The sequence below is a fragment of the Lissotriton vulgaris genome, chromosome 3_2 (assembly GCF_964263255.1).
Source record: "Lissotriton vulgaris chromosome 3_2, aLisVul1.2, whole genome shotgun sequence".
Taxonomy (NCBI): domain Eukaryota; kingdom Metazoa; phylum Chordata; class Amphibia; order Caudata; family Salamandridae; genus Lissotriton; species Lissotriton vulgaris.
In genome coordinates, this window is record NC_141690.1 from 7815641 (window position 1) to 7831139 (window position 15499).

General features: G+C 49.8%; 1 protein-coding gene across 2 annotated transcripts in view; it reads left to right on the forward strand.

The window, feature by feature from the left end:
• Positions 1 to 15499, forward strand: part of PDS5A (PDS5 cohesin associated factor A) — a 1517933-nt gene that overhangs the window by 704666 nt on the left and 797768 nt on the right. For both annotated transcript variants that reach the window (XM_086963962.1, XM_086963961.1), the window contains exon 20: positions 996 to 1119. In XM_086963962.1, coding sequence (XP_086820088.1) covers positions 996 to 1119 — 124 coding nt within the window. The remainder of the gene's footprint in view (positions 1 to 995; positions 1120 to 15499) is intronic.

Sequence of the window (15499 nt, forward strand, 5' to 3'; positions counted from 1 at the left end):
ATCTCCTATAGTTTTGAGGTTTTTGAAGGGCCTCACTAATAAGTTCCCTCCTATCCCTTTTATTGTGCCTCAGTGGGATTTGAATCTAGTTTTGACATTTTTAATGGGTGTTCCTTTTGAGCCTCTTCACAAATGTCCTATGAGGCTCCTGACTTTCAAAACAGTTTTCCTCGTTGCAATAACCTCGGCAAGGAGGGTAAGTGAGCTTCAAGCTCTTAGTTCCAAGCCCCCATTCCTGTCTATTCATGCTGATCGAATGGTTCTTAGGACCAGGGCTGCTTTTCTGCCAAAGGTGGTGACTCCTTTCCACCTTGGTCAATCCATTACCCTTCCTACTTTTTATCCTCCCCCACACCCTTCCAAGGAGGAGGAGAGATTATACCGTTTTGACCCCAAGAGGGCGGTGTCTTTTTACTTGGACAGGACTAAAGACTGTCGCTTGGATGACCAGCTCTTTATTGGCTTTGCTGGCTGCAAGAAAGGAAGAGCGGTCCATAAGAGGACTTTGTCGAGATGGATCGTCCTCTGCATTAAGATCTGCTACTCTTTGGCCGGTAAGGAACCACCAGAGGGTATAAGGGCTCATTCTACTAGAGCCAAGTCTTCGACCTCTGCATTGGCTAGAGGTGTGCCTGTATAGGATATTTGTAGAGCGGCAACTTGGTGTTCCCTCCACACTTTCGCGAAGCATTACTGCTTGGATTCCGAAGTGAGGAGGGACGGTCATTTTGCGCGCTCTGTCCTTCAGGATTTCTTGGTCTAGAAGAGTGGACACCCTCCTCCGGGTGTGGGGACTGCTGTGGGACTCTATTCACAAGGTGAGGAATCCACAGGCAGACATTGTATCTACCAGAAAAAGCGTTACCGAAGGTAAGTAACTTGTTCTTTTTGACATGATTGTGTAAGATTTGTATATTGTGTAACTTATTGCCTCTCAAGGAACTTAAAGATACTTCATCCAATTGATTTTTCAATGAAGTTATAATTGTTTATAGGACCCTTATTCCGATTTTGCATCAGAAAGCAAAGCGAGGAACACCACATCAAGCCAAACAAGCCATCCACTGTATCCATTCTATATTCTCGAATAAAGAAGTTCAACTGGCACAGATCTTTGAGGTATGTTTCTAAGTAACTGTGGTGTAGTGAAAATGTCTGTTTAAGGTTTATAGTTGAATTCAATAAGTATTTCAGGTTGTGGTCTCACTTTTTGATTTTACTCTTTGGTTTCTTTGTCCTGTGCTGAATGAGTTTAGAATATTTTGTCTCCAACTGATAGTTTTAAATCGCAAAAAGTAATTTTTGAGGTGATTCTATTTCATTGAATTGGCACTCATGGTATCTCCATTCATTATTTTTATAATGTTAATCAGTGAAGAATTTTGCACTACATTTTAAGATCATTCACAGGATTCCATGCTTTTAGGTTTTCATTCCCCATTTACTTTTTTTATTTTTGCCACCATCAATAAAGTGCATTTCTATCAATACATCATGAATAAATACACGAGGAAACACTGGCAATCATAAATAGGATAAGAAAGGGAATAAAAACATTTTATGAAAGAATTCATTACATAACATAAAATACCCAATATTAAGCTGCATTTAGTACCCCTGAGGCCCTAGATTGTTGAAATTGTGGCTGGCCTCCCTCAAATATCGGCTTTCCAACTATTGATGGGAGCCCAGGTAAGATTCCCTAATTTTCTAGTCCTCCATCCTTTCCTCTCATATATACCCTTCTCAAGATTATAGATAGCTAAAAGCAGTAAAAGCCACTGTTGTAATGAGGGGGAGCCAGGGTCCCACCAGGCTGATGAAATACAAATTCTTGATACTGCCATGGCCAAGAAGACAAACTTACTGTGTGCCTGTGGTACTCCTTCCTTTGCCACCCCCAGAAACTTTAAATCAGTCAGGAGTCTTATTTGAATCCTCGGAGATTGTGTTAAAAATCCTTCAATAGCTATCTTCAGCGGCTCTAAAACCGGGCATGTGAAAAGCATATGAATGATATTGGCATCAGCACTGCGGCCTTGGGGACAGAGGATCTCTTCTGTGCCACCCCATTGAGCGATCCTAGCTGGCATATAGTAAAACAATAGTCTTAAAATTTTGTGCCTGCAGGCCATCTGACCTCAGTACAGAATGGCCCAGCTTAAGTGAGTCCATAAACTTGATCCCTTCAAAACTTAGCTTTTGCTGCCATTTCTTGTGATATTTATCTAGGTCATCAACCATCAGTTACCTCAGTCTTCCTTAAACCTGGGTATTATACAGACCTCTGGACCTCTTATTGCATCCATAATAGGTTCTTTAGAAAGAGCCCTCCCCCTTTTTTTGTTGCAATGTATCTTTGAACCTTAAGGTATTAAAAAAATTATTTGCCATCAATATTAAAGAGCAGTTGAACCTTCTCAAATGGTATTACGAGTTTGAATCGACCAGATCCCCATCTTCCTCACTCCTAGCGCATCCCATAGGTACATAACCCCGTCATGGATTACCTCTGGGAATGATGATCTGAAGGAGACACGTTAGTGATAGATTTCTTAGCTTAGAATATCGGCAGGCGTCAGACTCGATCCGTAAAGTTTTGCTTAGTTGTACCCCTGCGCGTCAGTAGGTGGCGCCTTGCGGCTCAGCTTCTGTCGCTGGCGTCGTAAGCGCTGAGATGAAGTCACAGAGACTACTTAGGCGCCACCCATTCGCGCTGATGTCAGTTCTTTCTTTTACTACTCCTGTAGTGTAGTTCCTAGTTTCCCACTAGGCCCTGCGCATTGGAATAACAAACAGTAGTATCGACGTGGAACTGCGGATATTCCAGGCCTCCACTGACTATGCTAAACTTAATTGGGTTGTGTTACCAACTAGCTCAGAGGTCACTGGAAACTTTCTTCTCTGCATAGGAAGTGATCAGCTTCCTTGGCACAGACAAGAAGGGATTCAGCTTTCCAACAACCGTGCAACATGACAACTTTGCTCCTCAGATCAAGAGTCAATCTCTAGGGTCGTGTGAAACAATAGACATGTATTTCACTCAGTCAGTCTAGTGCAGTTTACTTTCACGAGATGTAGAGAATAGAGAGACGGGCGTTTGTCAATAAAGGGTTAACATTTATTGAACAGTCTTTCTTCTCGTACAAGAGAAATGTATTGCCACAATTGCAAGACTTGTTATTATAAAAAGTACGTACAGTAAGATAAGGATTGCGAAATAGAACTGTAAAAGCATTGATATGGTTTCTTAGCCATACAATGGTTTAAAAGTAATAAAACATATATACAGTCATATATACATTAGGCTAACATACTCAACTGGTGCTTCTAACTAAGCCTACCCCAGTGTGCCTGACCTAAGCCTAACACGTGGAAGGGGAGTAAGTAAGTAGCTTTAAGTTAAGTTGGTTTTGCCAAGGTTTGTTTCAAGAATTCTCGTCTAAGGGTTTAGTCAACACCATACCTCTGAATAGAATGATGGAGGATTGGTATCTCCTTCAGGGGTCACTCTCGATATCCCAGTCACCCGCGAGGGCAGACCGGAAACGCCGGAGCTGGATTTCTCTGCACGAGAAAGGCAGCGGGTCTCTTCAGCGCGTCGAGGAAGGAGGGGGGACAGCGTCCGCGGGCAGCTGGAATCTGCTGGATGTCTTCGCAGAGGGACGGCTGTTCAGCTCCTAAGCGTACTGTACCATCGTTCGCGCTTTAGCAGCGATAATGGTATCAGCAGCTTCACCACCACAGGGACAGCAGGCTGCAGCGACAGAGTGCTAGATTTACCAACACGGGGTCTTGCAGGCAGCTGGCATCAGGAACAGTAGCTCTCCATTGCTTAAGGCAACGTTGGTAATATTTATACCTGACAGGTGCCGGGTTTGACGCAAGTTTGCTGGACAGAAGACGTCAATTAAAGATGTCACTAGTAAGTGATAGTTATCAGTTGCTCATTAGAGTTCCATTACTAATCAAAACACAGCAAGCGGGGATTTCCAGATTTGCAGAGTTTTTATCTTGTTGAAGAACTCTGAGTGTTATCTAGGAATATCAGATAGTGACTACTGCGCTGTCATTGCACTAATTGGTCGCAAAGGAAGTGGCAGAGAGAACTATGCTGGAATGTGGCTCTGTTCGTGTGAGGCCAGAGATGACTTTTCAGAAAATCGCACTTGAACGGTTATGCCAATATAGGGAATAAATGGATTTATAGCCGAATAGGGGCATAAGGTCACAGTATCGATCAGGAACCTAGATAAACACGCAACACTCCAGGAAGCGCAGATCCGGATAGAGCACATACCTCAGTCACTTTTTGACTGCTTTTTTGAGAATTTTAGTTTCACCCTTTGTTTCTCCTGGTGCACATAGGGATGCCTGGATTTAAGTCCTGCAGGCTTTGCTGCCATAATATGTCGGTGGGGGAACCCCACGATGTTTGCCTCTATTGCTTGGAGACTGATCACGACTCCTGGGCCTGCCGGGAATGTCAAGCTATGACCCCGAAGGCCTTGAGAGAACGGCGCCAGAAGTAACTGGAGCTCCGGCATTCTTCACATCGCCGCTCCGGGTCTCGGGGCTGTTCCTGTGACCGCTCGCGGGACTGGATTCGCCGCTCTTCAGGCTCCAAGTCTTCGCCCTCCAAGTCTTCACCCTCTGATTCTGTTAAGCGACGCCATAAAAAGAAGTTGTAGAAGCGTGTTCGCTCTTAGACGTCCACCGCCCCCCCCCCCCCCCCCCCCCCCCCCCAACCCCCCCCTGCCGCTCCTCGGATGCGGGCGAGGGGGACAGGGGTTCTGCCCCCATGGCTCCTCTGGAGCGGGGGAGTCCCGCGACCTACCCGCCTTACTGGGGTCCTTCGGCGACTGATGCAAGAGTTTCTTGTGCCATGGATGACTTTTTAGGCCTCGGTCTCCTGCTGGCGCGCCTTCGGGCCCAGCAGTCCCGTGTCCAGATCCTGTTGCCCCATTGGCGGATCCGGCTTCGGCGCCACAGGATCCTACGCCCTTGTCCCGGGCCACGACGCCAAGAGGTCCAGGGCTGCTGGGTCCGGCCACAGCGCCGCCCTCGGCCCCACAATGGGTGCAGTTCATTCAACCCTTGCCCCGGTTCCAGGACCCTTTGTTCCTACTTGGGACCCAGACTGTGAGATGGCGCCGGTCCGGCCCGGCGCCAATCCTGCCACCAGTTATCCGTTCTCCGGCTTTGCTGCCGCGACCGGCCCCTCCTATGCCGTATACGGAGAATGTGAGAAGTTGGCCTGGTATATGATGATCACTATTCTAGTGAGCACCTTGCACCAGTCCAAACAACCCTTATGGTGATGGTTGTAAAGTCAACCTTATAGACCAGCTATCCTAGGGGTAGCATGGACAAAGCAGTCTTAGGCGAAACTCAAGTGGGCATGTGAAGCCAGCTGTTTTACCATATGTAACCCCTTTAATACCAAATGAAAGGACACCACACAGGAGATATATATAAAATGTTATTTATTACTAGACAATCCCTCTGAACTTTTTGAGGTCAGAGGCACAAGCACAATACAAGATATTTAATTAAAATACAATAAGTTGCACAAAATACAGTAGGGCCCTAGGGGCACGCTAAACCATATACTAAAATAGTGGTATAAGGACCACCACACGAAAAGTGAATAGGCCTAGGGAATCGCTGGGGCTACGCTGAGCTACCCAGAGTTAGGAAGCAGGAGCCCCACGGAATGCGTGTGCAGTGTCTAAACACATACGCGAGTTACCATAGAGAATGAATAGGAATGTAAAAGATGTTAACTAGTTCTTTTAGGGCACTTCTGACTGGAGTCGGTGAAAGTTACTTGAAACCTAGGCAGTTGGATAGTCAATACCCACAGGAGCACAGAAGTACTTGCGTTACCTCACCCACAGGAAGCGGTTGCATAGGTGTCAAAGTGTGTCGGGTTTCGTCGTCGAATCCTATGGAGCCTTGAAGAAAGATGCTGCAGGCGACCAGGAGAGGAGTGTCCAGGTGGATCGAAGATGAAGAGGACCTGAAAGCAGCGGGGACAGTCTGGGTCACTAGTCAGTGACCAGGAAGGAACCAGGCGATGTCGCGAAGCAATCAGTTGCTGTCGTGAAGCTTGTCTCTGCAGCCACGTGGACCAGGAGGTGTCGATGACTACCAGGATTCAGGCACGGATTGTCCCACGAAGGCTCTCGCTGTCGGCGGTGTCGGCTTCAGGATTGGAGTCAACAAGCCTTGGCAAAGGCAACCCACGCAGGAAACGAAGTTGGCTTCTTAATCAGACCAGCAAGGTCTGATGGCTGCTTCGTTTGAGGGAAGCAAGGGCCAGTCTGGAGCAACCAGACCAGCAGTGGAAATTCAAAGATTCGTCGTCAAGATGGTCACTAGCCAACAGGCAAGTGACCGGACAGACTCGTCGAGCAGGAAAACGCAGAAGGGCCCCACGCAGAACTCGTGGAGGGTGCAGGGCTGATCTTCGGTGCAGATGATGCTCGGGGCTGGGGCTTCTCAATCCCCAATGCACAGCTTCGAGGGTGCCTCGGGTGCTGCACACTTAGCATGTCGCAGATTTTTCAAGCTGGCACGGTCCCACGTCTCTCGTCGCCTCCACGGGTCTCAGCTCTGCTTGGACTATGGATCGGGATGTTGATTGTCTGGAAGTCCGGTTCTTGTCAGGGTCTGTGCTCGGGCTCTGGCGGGAGCGTCGACAAAGCAAGCTGTTGATCGCTGGATTGTGCCTGCTTGTGCAGGGTGGTCACTCCTTGACCACAAGGGAGATTCTTCAGTCGTCTTTTTTCAAAGTCGATCGTCGAAGGTCCAGAGTTTAAGTCAGGATAAATCTAAAGTCTTGGGACTCAGCTCCTACCTATATACCAAATCTAGGGGCTGGATTACCTGCTAGGTCCTTCCTATGGGTGGGACCAGGGAAGGGGGTGGTTACACCCCTTTCCCTTTGTCCAGTTTCGCGCTGGGGCTGGTTTGAACTGGACTATGCATGGGACACCTTGTGTGCCCCAGGCAGTGTCTCATTTCTTTCAGCCCTCCCTGCCCCTATACACAAAAGCCTGTCTGGGGTGGTGCTAGCACCTCCCAAGGCAGGAAACCTATTGTCCAAGCCTTCCTCGCTGGAAGTACTCCCACCAGCAGGAGGTCAGACTTGTGCCTGTGGCAGCAGCATCCATTTTGTGATGATGAGGCTCTGGTTAACTTTAACCGGGAATAGTAGGAACAACATGTCTTCTCCCTCTAGAAGGGTGGAATGCTACCCCCGTCGCTAGAATTGGCGAGGGGGTAGTATTCCAAAACGTATGACACCTTACTCGACATGTTTTGATAAAGCCAAACCAGAGTTAGCATTTAACCTCGAGGTTCATAATGCACTTATGAGTATATGGTATGGCAATATCCTAGAACAGCTATAAGGACATGGTTCTGAAAGCTGCAGACAGGCTCAGCTCATGCTAGAGCACCATCTCACATAAAACCAAGCACTCTCACTCCAGGATTGTTAAGGCCTGCCATAGGAGTGACTTATAGGTAAATATGTGTCTAGACATAAGGTTAGATATAAGAATACTATATCTAAGCAAGGGGTGATTACACGACCTTGCCCCAGCTGAGTGATCAGCCAGTTGTGTCAATGTGAGTGGCCTGCCAGGGGTGGCATAATACATGCTGCAGCCCCTAGTAGGCCTTGGGTGCACCTATGCCCTGGGTACCTATAGTACACTGTACAGGGTCTCATAAGGTGACCCAGTACCCAATTGGTAATGAACCTAAAGTACATTGTAGTGAATTTAGAGAGAGAGCAGCTGGGCTGGGGGTCTGATTAGCAGGCCCACAGCCACATTAAGTCGAAAACCAGTGAAGCAAAAAGTGGGGTGACCATAGGAAAGCAGACCCGACTCTCCTACAGAGAAGGACTGTGAAGGGTCCGAGGACTCTCTTGCCCGGCAGTGTGCCTCAGAACAGGATTGGGTTGACAACTTGAAGGATGCAGGTGACCTTGATATCTCTTCTGACCGGGGTTTGCTGCTCCCCTGCCTACGATGAAGGAAGGGGCTTACTACACAATGGTGCTCCGTTGGGCTGTGGAGTCCCTTAACCTCGACCTTCCCACAGTGACCCTCAAAACTAGCATCCTCACTGAGGTGCTCCAGACGTGGTCTACTTCGTCTGAGCCGTTGCTTCCCTTCAATGGCGACCGTACTGAAGTTCTTTGGGCACTTGGTCATGTCCGGCCACGGGGGCCCTGTAGATTAAAATGTCGCTAGACTTCACCGCGTGGAAACCCGGCCTTTTTGACTACTCATCCCACGCCTGAGAGCCCGGTCATCCAGACCTCAACGTTGCAGAGTGCCTTTCCCACAGCCCAGCCGGATAAGGACTCTAAAAGGCTGGAACAGTTTGGTAAGCGGTTGTTCTCTTCGGCCAGCTTGGAGGTGCGGTCGGTGAACACCGCCTGCTTATTGGGCCACTGCTCCCATGCATTATGGGATACTGTTGCTCAGGTGTTGCCTCAGTGTCCTTAGGAGGTCTAGGCTGTCCTTTCTCAGGCGATTGCTGAGGGCAAGGATGCGTCAAGTTTGCCATTCGGTGTGGCTTGGATACTGCAGACTCGTTGGGCAGGGCGATTTTTACTACTGTGGCGTTGCGACGCCACACCTGGTTAGGTTTGACTGGGTTCTCGCCCAATGTCCAGAGCTTGCTCATGGACATGCCCTTTGATGGCACCTGCCTGTTTGGTGATAAGGCCGACAGTGCACTGGAGCGCTTTAAGAACTCGCGAGCCACAGTCCTTGGGGCTTTCTGTAAAGAACCCGACCAATCCTGGTTTTCGTTCCTTTCGTGGCCAGGGGAGAGGCACCCAGGCTCGTTCCTTCAACAAGCCTGTGCGGAACCAGCCTCAGTGTGGCTGTGATCGCGGCTTCCACATGGGCGGATCTGGGAATCAGCGTGCGGGTCAGTCCACCTCTACCCCCGCTCCTTCTGCCTCCAAACCTTCCTAATCCGAGCTTCGTGGAGCACCCCACGCCGGTGAGTGGCAGGATCCGCCACCACCTCCGCCACTGGCCCGACATTACATCGGACAAATGGGTGCTGCAGATCGTCCGCAGGGGCTACTCCCTTCCCTTTCAGTCTTCTCCCCCGGCCATGCCACCTCGGTGCCACCGCATGTCGGGTGATCATTTGGTTTTTCTCCAACAGGATGTCACGCCCCTCTTGGCCAAGGGGGCCATTGACTACGTCCCTGGGCGGGAAGTAGGGAGTGGTGGTTGTTCCCTCTACTTTCTAGTCCCCAAGAAGGACCCCATCTTGGACCATCGCGACGTCAATCGCTTCCTCCGGAAGAAGTTCAAAATGCTGGCTCTGGCTGCCCTCGACCCTGGAGACTGGATGGTAGCGTTGGACTTGCAGGATACATATTTTCACATCCCTGTCCTGCCGGCCCACCGGCGTTGTATGACGTTCATGGTTGGCCAGGAGCATTTTCAGTTCACCGTGCTCCCCTTCGGCCTTACCAGTGTCCCTCGGTTATTCACAAAAGTGATGGCAGTGGTCGCAGTTCACCTGCGCAGGTAAGGAGTCAGTCTTCCCCTACCTCGACGACTGTCTGTTGAAGGCGGGCTCGCCCCAGGCAGTCGTCACCCACCTTCAGACTACGGCCGACCTCCTGCATTTGCTGGGGTTCTCCATCAACGTGCTGAAGTTGCACCTGAGTCCTTCTGAGAAGCTCCCCTTTATTGGAGCGGTTCTGGGTTCAGCGGGGTTTCGGGTTTATCCTCTCAAGCAGCAAGTCTGGGATATTCAGGCTATGATTCCGATCTTTCGGCCTTTATCCCGGCTTTCAGTCAGGATGACCCTCAGGCTCCAGGGCCTGATTGCCTTCTGCATCCTGCTAGTGCAACATGCTATGTGGCATATGCGGACTCTGCAGTTGGACCTGAAGTTCCAGTGGGTGCAGCATCAGGGCAACCTGTCTGATCATGTCCAGATCTCGGAGGACACTGCATGACAGTTGCAGTGGTGGCTCACAAATCGTGAATGGGTCAATGGCAGATCCCTCTCCCGTCCCCCACTGGAGCACACAGTGGTGACGGATGCTTCCCTTCTAGGATGGGGAGGCCACTTGGGAGAGGCAGAGATCAGAGACCTCTGGTCTCTGGCGGAGTCCCTTTTAGAGCTGCCCGCGATCAGACTTGCACTGAAGGCAATCCTTCCCTCTGTGCACGGAAGTGTAGTGCAGGTGTTCATGGACAACACCATTGTCATGTGGTATTGCAACAAACAGGGCATATGGGGTTGTGGACCCTATGTCAGGAGGCTCAGTGCCTCTGGACATGGCTGGAACATCAAGGCATTACCTTGGTGGTTCAACACCTAGTAGGTTCTCTGAACGCCAGGGGGGATGAACTCATCGGCCGTTGCATGAGGGATCACGAATGGCGTCTGAACTCAGACGTGGTGCAAGGTCTCTTTCTGCAGTGGGGAGAAACCTGGTTATATCTATTCGCCATAGAAGAGAATGTTCAGTTTAATCAGTTCTAGCGTGGGTATTTCCCAGGCGGCACTCGCTCGGAGATGTTTTTCGTCTCTAGTGAAGCTGCGGTCTGTTGTACGCCTTTCCGCCTATATCACTTCTGCCCAAACCACTTCTGCCCAGAGTGCTGATGATGATCAGGCGCGACCGGGTTCAAGTCATTCTTGTGGCTCCGGACTGGGCTCGACGAGTTTGGTATCCCTAGCTCCTCAATATGAGCATCGATCCCCCGATCCATCTGCCTTTTCGGGAGGATCTTCTGTCGCAGCAGCAGTGGACAGTCCTCCACCCGAACCTGTCCAGCCTCCACCTCCATGCGTGGAGATTGAGCAGCGACAGTTGACGGCTTTCGACCTTCCTCATGAAGTCTGTAATGTCATTCTGGCAGCCAAGCGTCCCTCCACTAAAACGGTATACGCATGCCGATGGAACAAATTTGTGGCATGGTGTACAGCAAAGGCTGTGGATCCCTTTTCTGCCCCTCTTTCTGAGGTTCTTCTGATCCTTCTATCTTTACCCCAGCAGGGCTCTGCTCTGGGCACTATCAAAGGTTATCTTTCTGCCATCTCTGCCTTTCTAAGTCTTCCTGATCAGGCTTCTCTTAAGTCCCCGGTTGTTAACCGTTTCCTCAAAGGCATTACACACACGTTTCTTCCTGTGCCTTTCATAATGCCTCAGTGGGACTTGAATCTTGTCTTGACTTTCTTAATGTGCGTTCCCTTTGAGCCCCTTCATTACTGTCCCCTATGTCTTCTCACCTTAAAGACCGCTTTCCTGGTAGCTGTGACCTCTATCAGAAGAGTGAGAGAGCTCCAGGCTCTTTCTTCCAAACCTCCTTTCCGTTCAGTTCATCCAGGCAAGGTGGTTCGAAGGTCCCGTCCTTCTTTCTTGCCAATGGTTGTCACGCCCTTCCACATCTGGCAGACCATCACTTTGCCCACCTTCTTTCCGCTTCCGCATCCTTCCAGGGAAGAGGAGAGGCTCCACCGTCTGGACCCAAAACGTGCGCTTGCATTCTATCTGCAGCGGGCATAACAGTTCCTGGTGGATGATCAGCTCTTTGTTGGCTATGTGGGGGCCAAAAAAGGTTGGGCTGTGCACAAACGGACCATTTCCTATTGGTCGTTCTGTGCATCAAAGCATGTTACTCCTTGGCCAAAAAGGTGCCTCCTGTAGGACTGTGTGCCCATTCGACAAGGGCAACTGTAGCTACTACTGCCTTGAGACGCGGCTTTCCCTTGCAGGACAGCAGCTACGTGGGCCTCACTGCACACGACTACCAAGCACTACTGCCTGGACAGTCAAGTCCGGAGAGACAACTTCTTTGGCCGTTCTGTTCCCTGTGACTTCCTGGTGTGATTTTGTTTGCAGACCCTCCACCGGGGTTGGTATTGCTGGGGTATCTATTCTAAGGTAAGGAATCTATCACGAACGTGTCTCTTTCAGATGCACAAGTTACTACTTGTGTAATGATATATCTGTAAGAGAGGTTAGTTTGTGATAGATTCTATACCACTACACCTATCCTCCCCGTTCTGCAAACTGATTACTAGCGTTAAGGTCATCCCCTTTTAGGTGGTCAGTATCTTACCTGGCTCTACGTTCGTGGCGCGTAAAGTCGTGTACAGAACTGAAGTCGGCGCGCATGGGTGGCGCCTAAGTAGTCTCCGTGACGTCATCTCAGCGCTCACGACGCCAGTGTGGACGCAGAGCCACAGGGCGCCACCTACTGACGCTCAGGGGTACTGCTAAGCAAAACTTTCCGGATCCAGTCGGACACGTGGGGATATTCTAAGGTAAGGAGTCTATCACTTACTAATGTCTCTTACAGGAATATCGTTACACAAGTAGTAACTTGTGCGTTACCATAAAGGGGAGTGTAAAAATTCATCCTGCCTAACCCTAGCTTCTTCCTTACAGAGGTCCAGACAGAAACTGCTGCCCCAGGGTCTTAATTGTAACTTTTTTGTATACTAACTAGATTCATTGTATCTCAACAGCCAATTTGGGGCCTCTCTCTTGCAGCAATACAAATACATCCGGGGAAGTATCACTTCTCCACCGGTTCACAACCTTTCCTCCAAGTAATCTCCAAATGTATCGGATTGCTGCAGCCCAGTAGTACATTTTTAAATCTGGGACATTCCCCCCCCACCTCCCTCCCTCCCCTCAACACAGGAGCTAAATTCTTTTCCACGATCTTGCCCAGTTCCGAGGTTAAGGTGACCCCTAGAGATAAACTGCAGATTAGGTCACTCGTGGATCCGGTAAGCAGATCTTGCTATTGATGACTATTTGAGTTTTCTCCCGATTGAGCAGGTAACTAGAAACCACCTGGAGCGTTTGGACTCAATCTCTATCTCCCTTAAGGCTTCAAGTGAGTTAGCTGCCGTTATCACAAGATCATTCGCGTACTCCCAGTATTTTGCTCTCGAAGCCTTGTGGCCGGATAGGCTGGATTCCTATATAAGCCTCATTTTTCCTAATTAAGGTGTCTATATAGAGTGCTAATAAAAGGGATGTATAGGAACACCACTGTCTAGTCCCCTCGTGTGATAAAGATAGGGTCACTATGTCACCCATTAAACGAAGGGCGCGGGGGCTCTATATAATGCCTGCATGGCCTCGATAAACCCCTTTCCGACCCCTACCTTCTCAAGAGCGGCCTATTGAACGCTTTCTCTGCATCAAGTAAAATAAAAGCCATAGGGTCTAACCCTGGGTGTAGTGTGCATATTGGGGCTAGGCGAAGCACCACAAAGAGTGTTGCAATCTACGCCCACCCACACACTTCGCGTAGCCCCACTATGCGCCGCCCGCCTCCCATGCGCCCTCTTCTAAATGCCCAAAATAATGTTAAGCACTGTAAAACTAATTAAAAAGGACTTACCTGAGATGCAGCGTCCCGGGGCACCCTCTACCTGTGGTGAGCCAACTTCTTCAAGACAAATGCGCGGGTGCCCGCGCCATCTTGTCTCCCACCCATTTGCTTTCTAATTATTCAGCTTTGTGCTCACACTCTGTAGCTCTCATATTTTATTTTTACATGTAAGGCTGGGTCCTTGTGATGGAAGAGAGGCTTGGCCCAAATCATTGTCAAATTGACAAAGTGCCTCCATCACTCTTTACTTGGCTACTTTAGAGCACAAACTATACATCTGTTTGTGTCAAGAAGATCAGTATTTCAATTAAATTCATAACCTACTTTGTTGCGCATGATTGTTTAGGATAATACATGAGAGCAACCTACATGAATACGTCACTTTGTTACACAGCTTCAGTATTCACACGTTCATTGATTAAATAAATCTTTATTTTATTCAGTGACATCCCAAATATAATTAAAAGATTGTTGAGGCCATCACAGTGGGAGTAGAAAAGTGCTCAAAAGTAGTGGATTTAAAATGTAATAATTTGTTGGTAGATAACTCATTTTTATTTACAAAAGTTATTTTTTCATACAACATCAGAACTAGAATTATTATTGCATCATAGATAGTATCATAGAAATTAATTTATTTTTGTCATTTTTTCACATTGCCTGCTCTCACTGGAGTTTAAGATGACATTTAAGGTCATCTAATCTTTTTAGACTTTACAGAGCTCCTGTCCTAAGACATGCCTGAAATTGAAGTGGCTCTAAAATAAGCTGGTGAGCCATAACAAGGTTTCGAGCCTAGTGGAATGTTATTAATTGTAGCTGATCTGAAGACCTCTTTCCTATATTGTATGTAAAAGAAATTGAGGAATAAAATCAACCACTTGGATATAGAGTCTACTTATCTGAAAGAGACACGTTAGTGATCGATTCCTTACCTTCGAATATCTCCAGGCGTCAGACTGGATCTGGAATGTTTTGCTTAGCACTACCCTTGCGCATCAGTAGGTGGCGTCCTGCAGCTCCACGTCCGTCACTGGCGTCGTCCGCACCGAGATGACGTCACAGAGAGTACTTAGGCGCCACCAATGCGCGCTGACGTCAATTATTTCTTTTTCCGCACCAGTAAGCGCAGATTCGTATTAAGCACGTACCTTGGTCTCTTTTGACCACTATTTTGAGACTTTTTGTCTCCCCAACCTTCTCTTGGTGCACGTAGGGATGCCCGGTTTGAAGTCCTGTGGGACCTGTCGCCGAAACATGTTGGTAGCGGACCCCCACAATGTTTGCCTCTCCTGCCTGGAGGCCGACCACGACTCCCGGGACTGCCGTGCCATGGCCCCCAAGGCCTTACGGGAGCGGCCTCGGAAACTGCTGGAGGTCCAGCATACATCGGATCGCCGCTCCCGGTCTAGGGGCCGCTCCCGGGACCGGAGACGTCCCTCCTTGGACTCCAAATCTTCGCCCTCGGATTCCGGTAAGCGTCGCCATAAAAAGAAGTCGAAGAAGTATGTTCGCTCTCCGACGCCCCCCCCCCCCATCGCTCCTAGGAGGCGGAGAGTTCCGCAGCATAACTGCCATGCCCGGGTCTGTTGGCCACTCCCGAACAGATGCTGCTTTGGATCGCCTTTACGTGCCTCGGGCTCCCGCCGGTGTGCCTTTCTGGCCCCGCGGACCCGTGTCCAGATCCTCCTGGCCCGGCGGCTCCGCCATTGGCTCCAGCCCCGGCGCCACAGGATCCTGAGCCGCTGGCTCCGGCCCCGGCGCCACGAGGAGCAGCGTTGCCGGCTCCGGCCCCGGCGCCACCCTCTGCTACAGCCCCGGCGCCACCCTCTGCTACAGCCCCGGAGACACCCTCTGCTCCAGCCTCGGATCCGCCCTCTGCGTCACCCTCGACTCCGACCCTGCACCGTTTATCCCACCACTACACTGGTTCCCAGACTATTTTATTCCGGCTTGGGATCCGCATTGGAAACAGCCGCCTGTCCGGCCCCTCCAGCGCCGTTCCATCTCCGGCCCCTCCAGCGCGTTCCATCTCTGGCCCCTCCAGCTCCGTTCCATCTCTGGCCCCGGCTCTGCCTCTG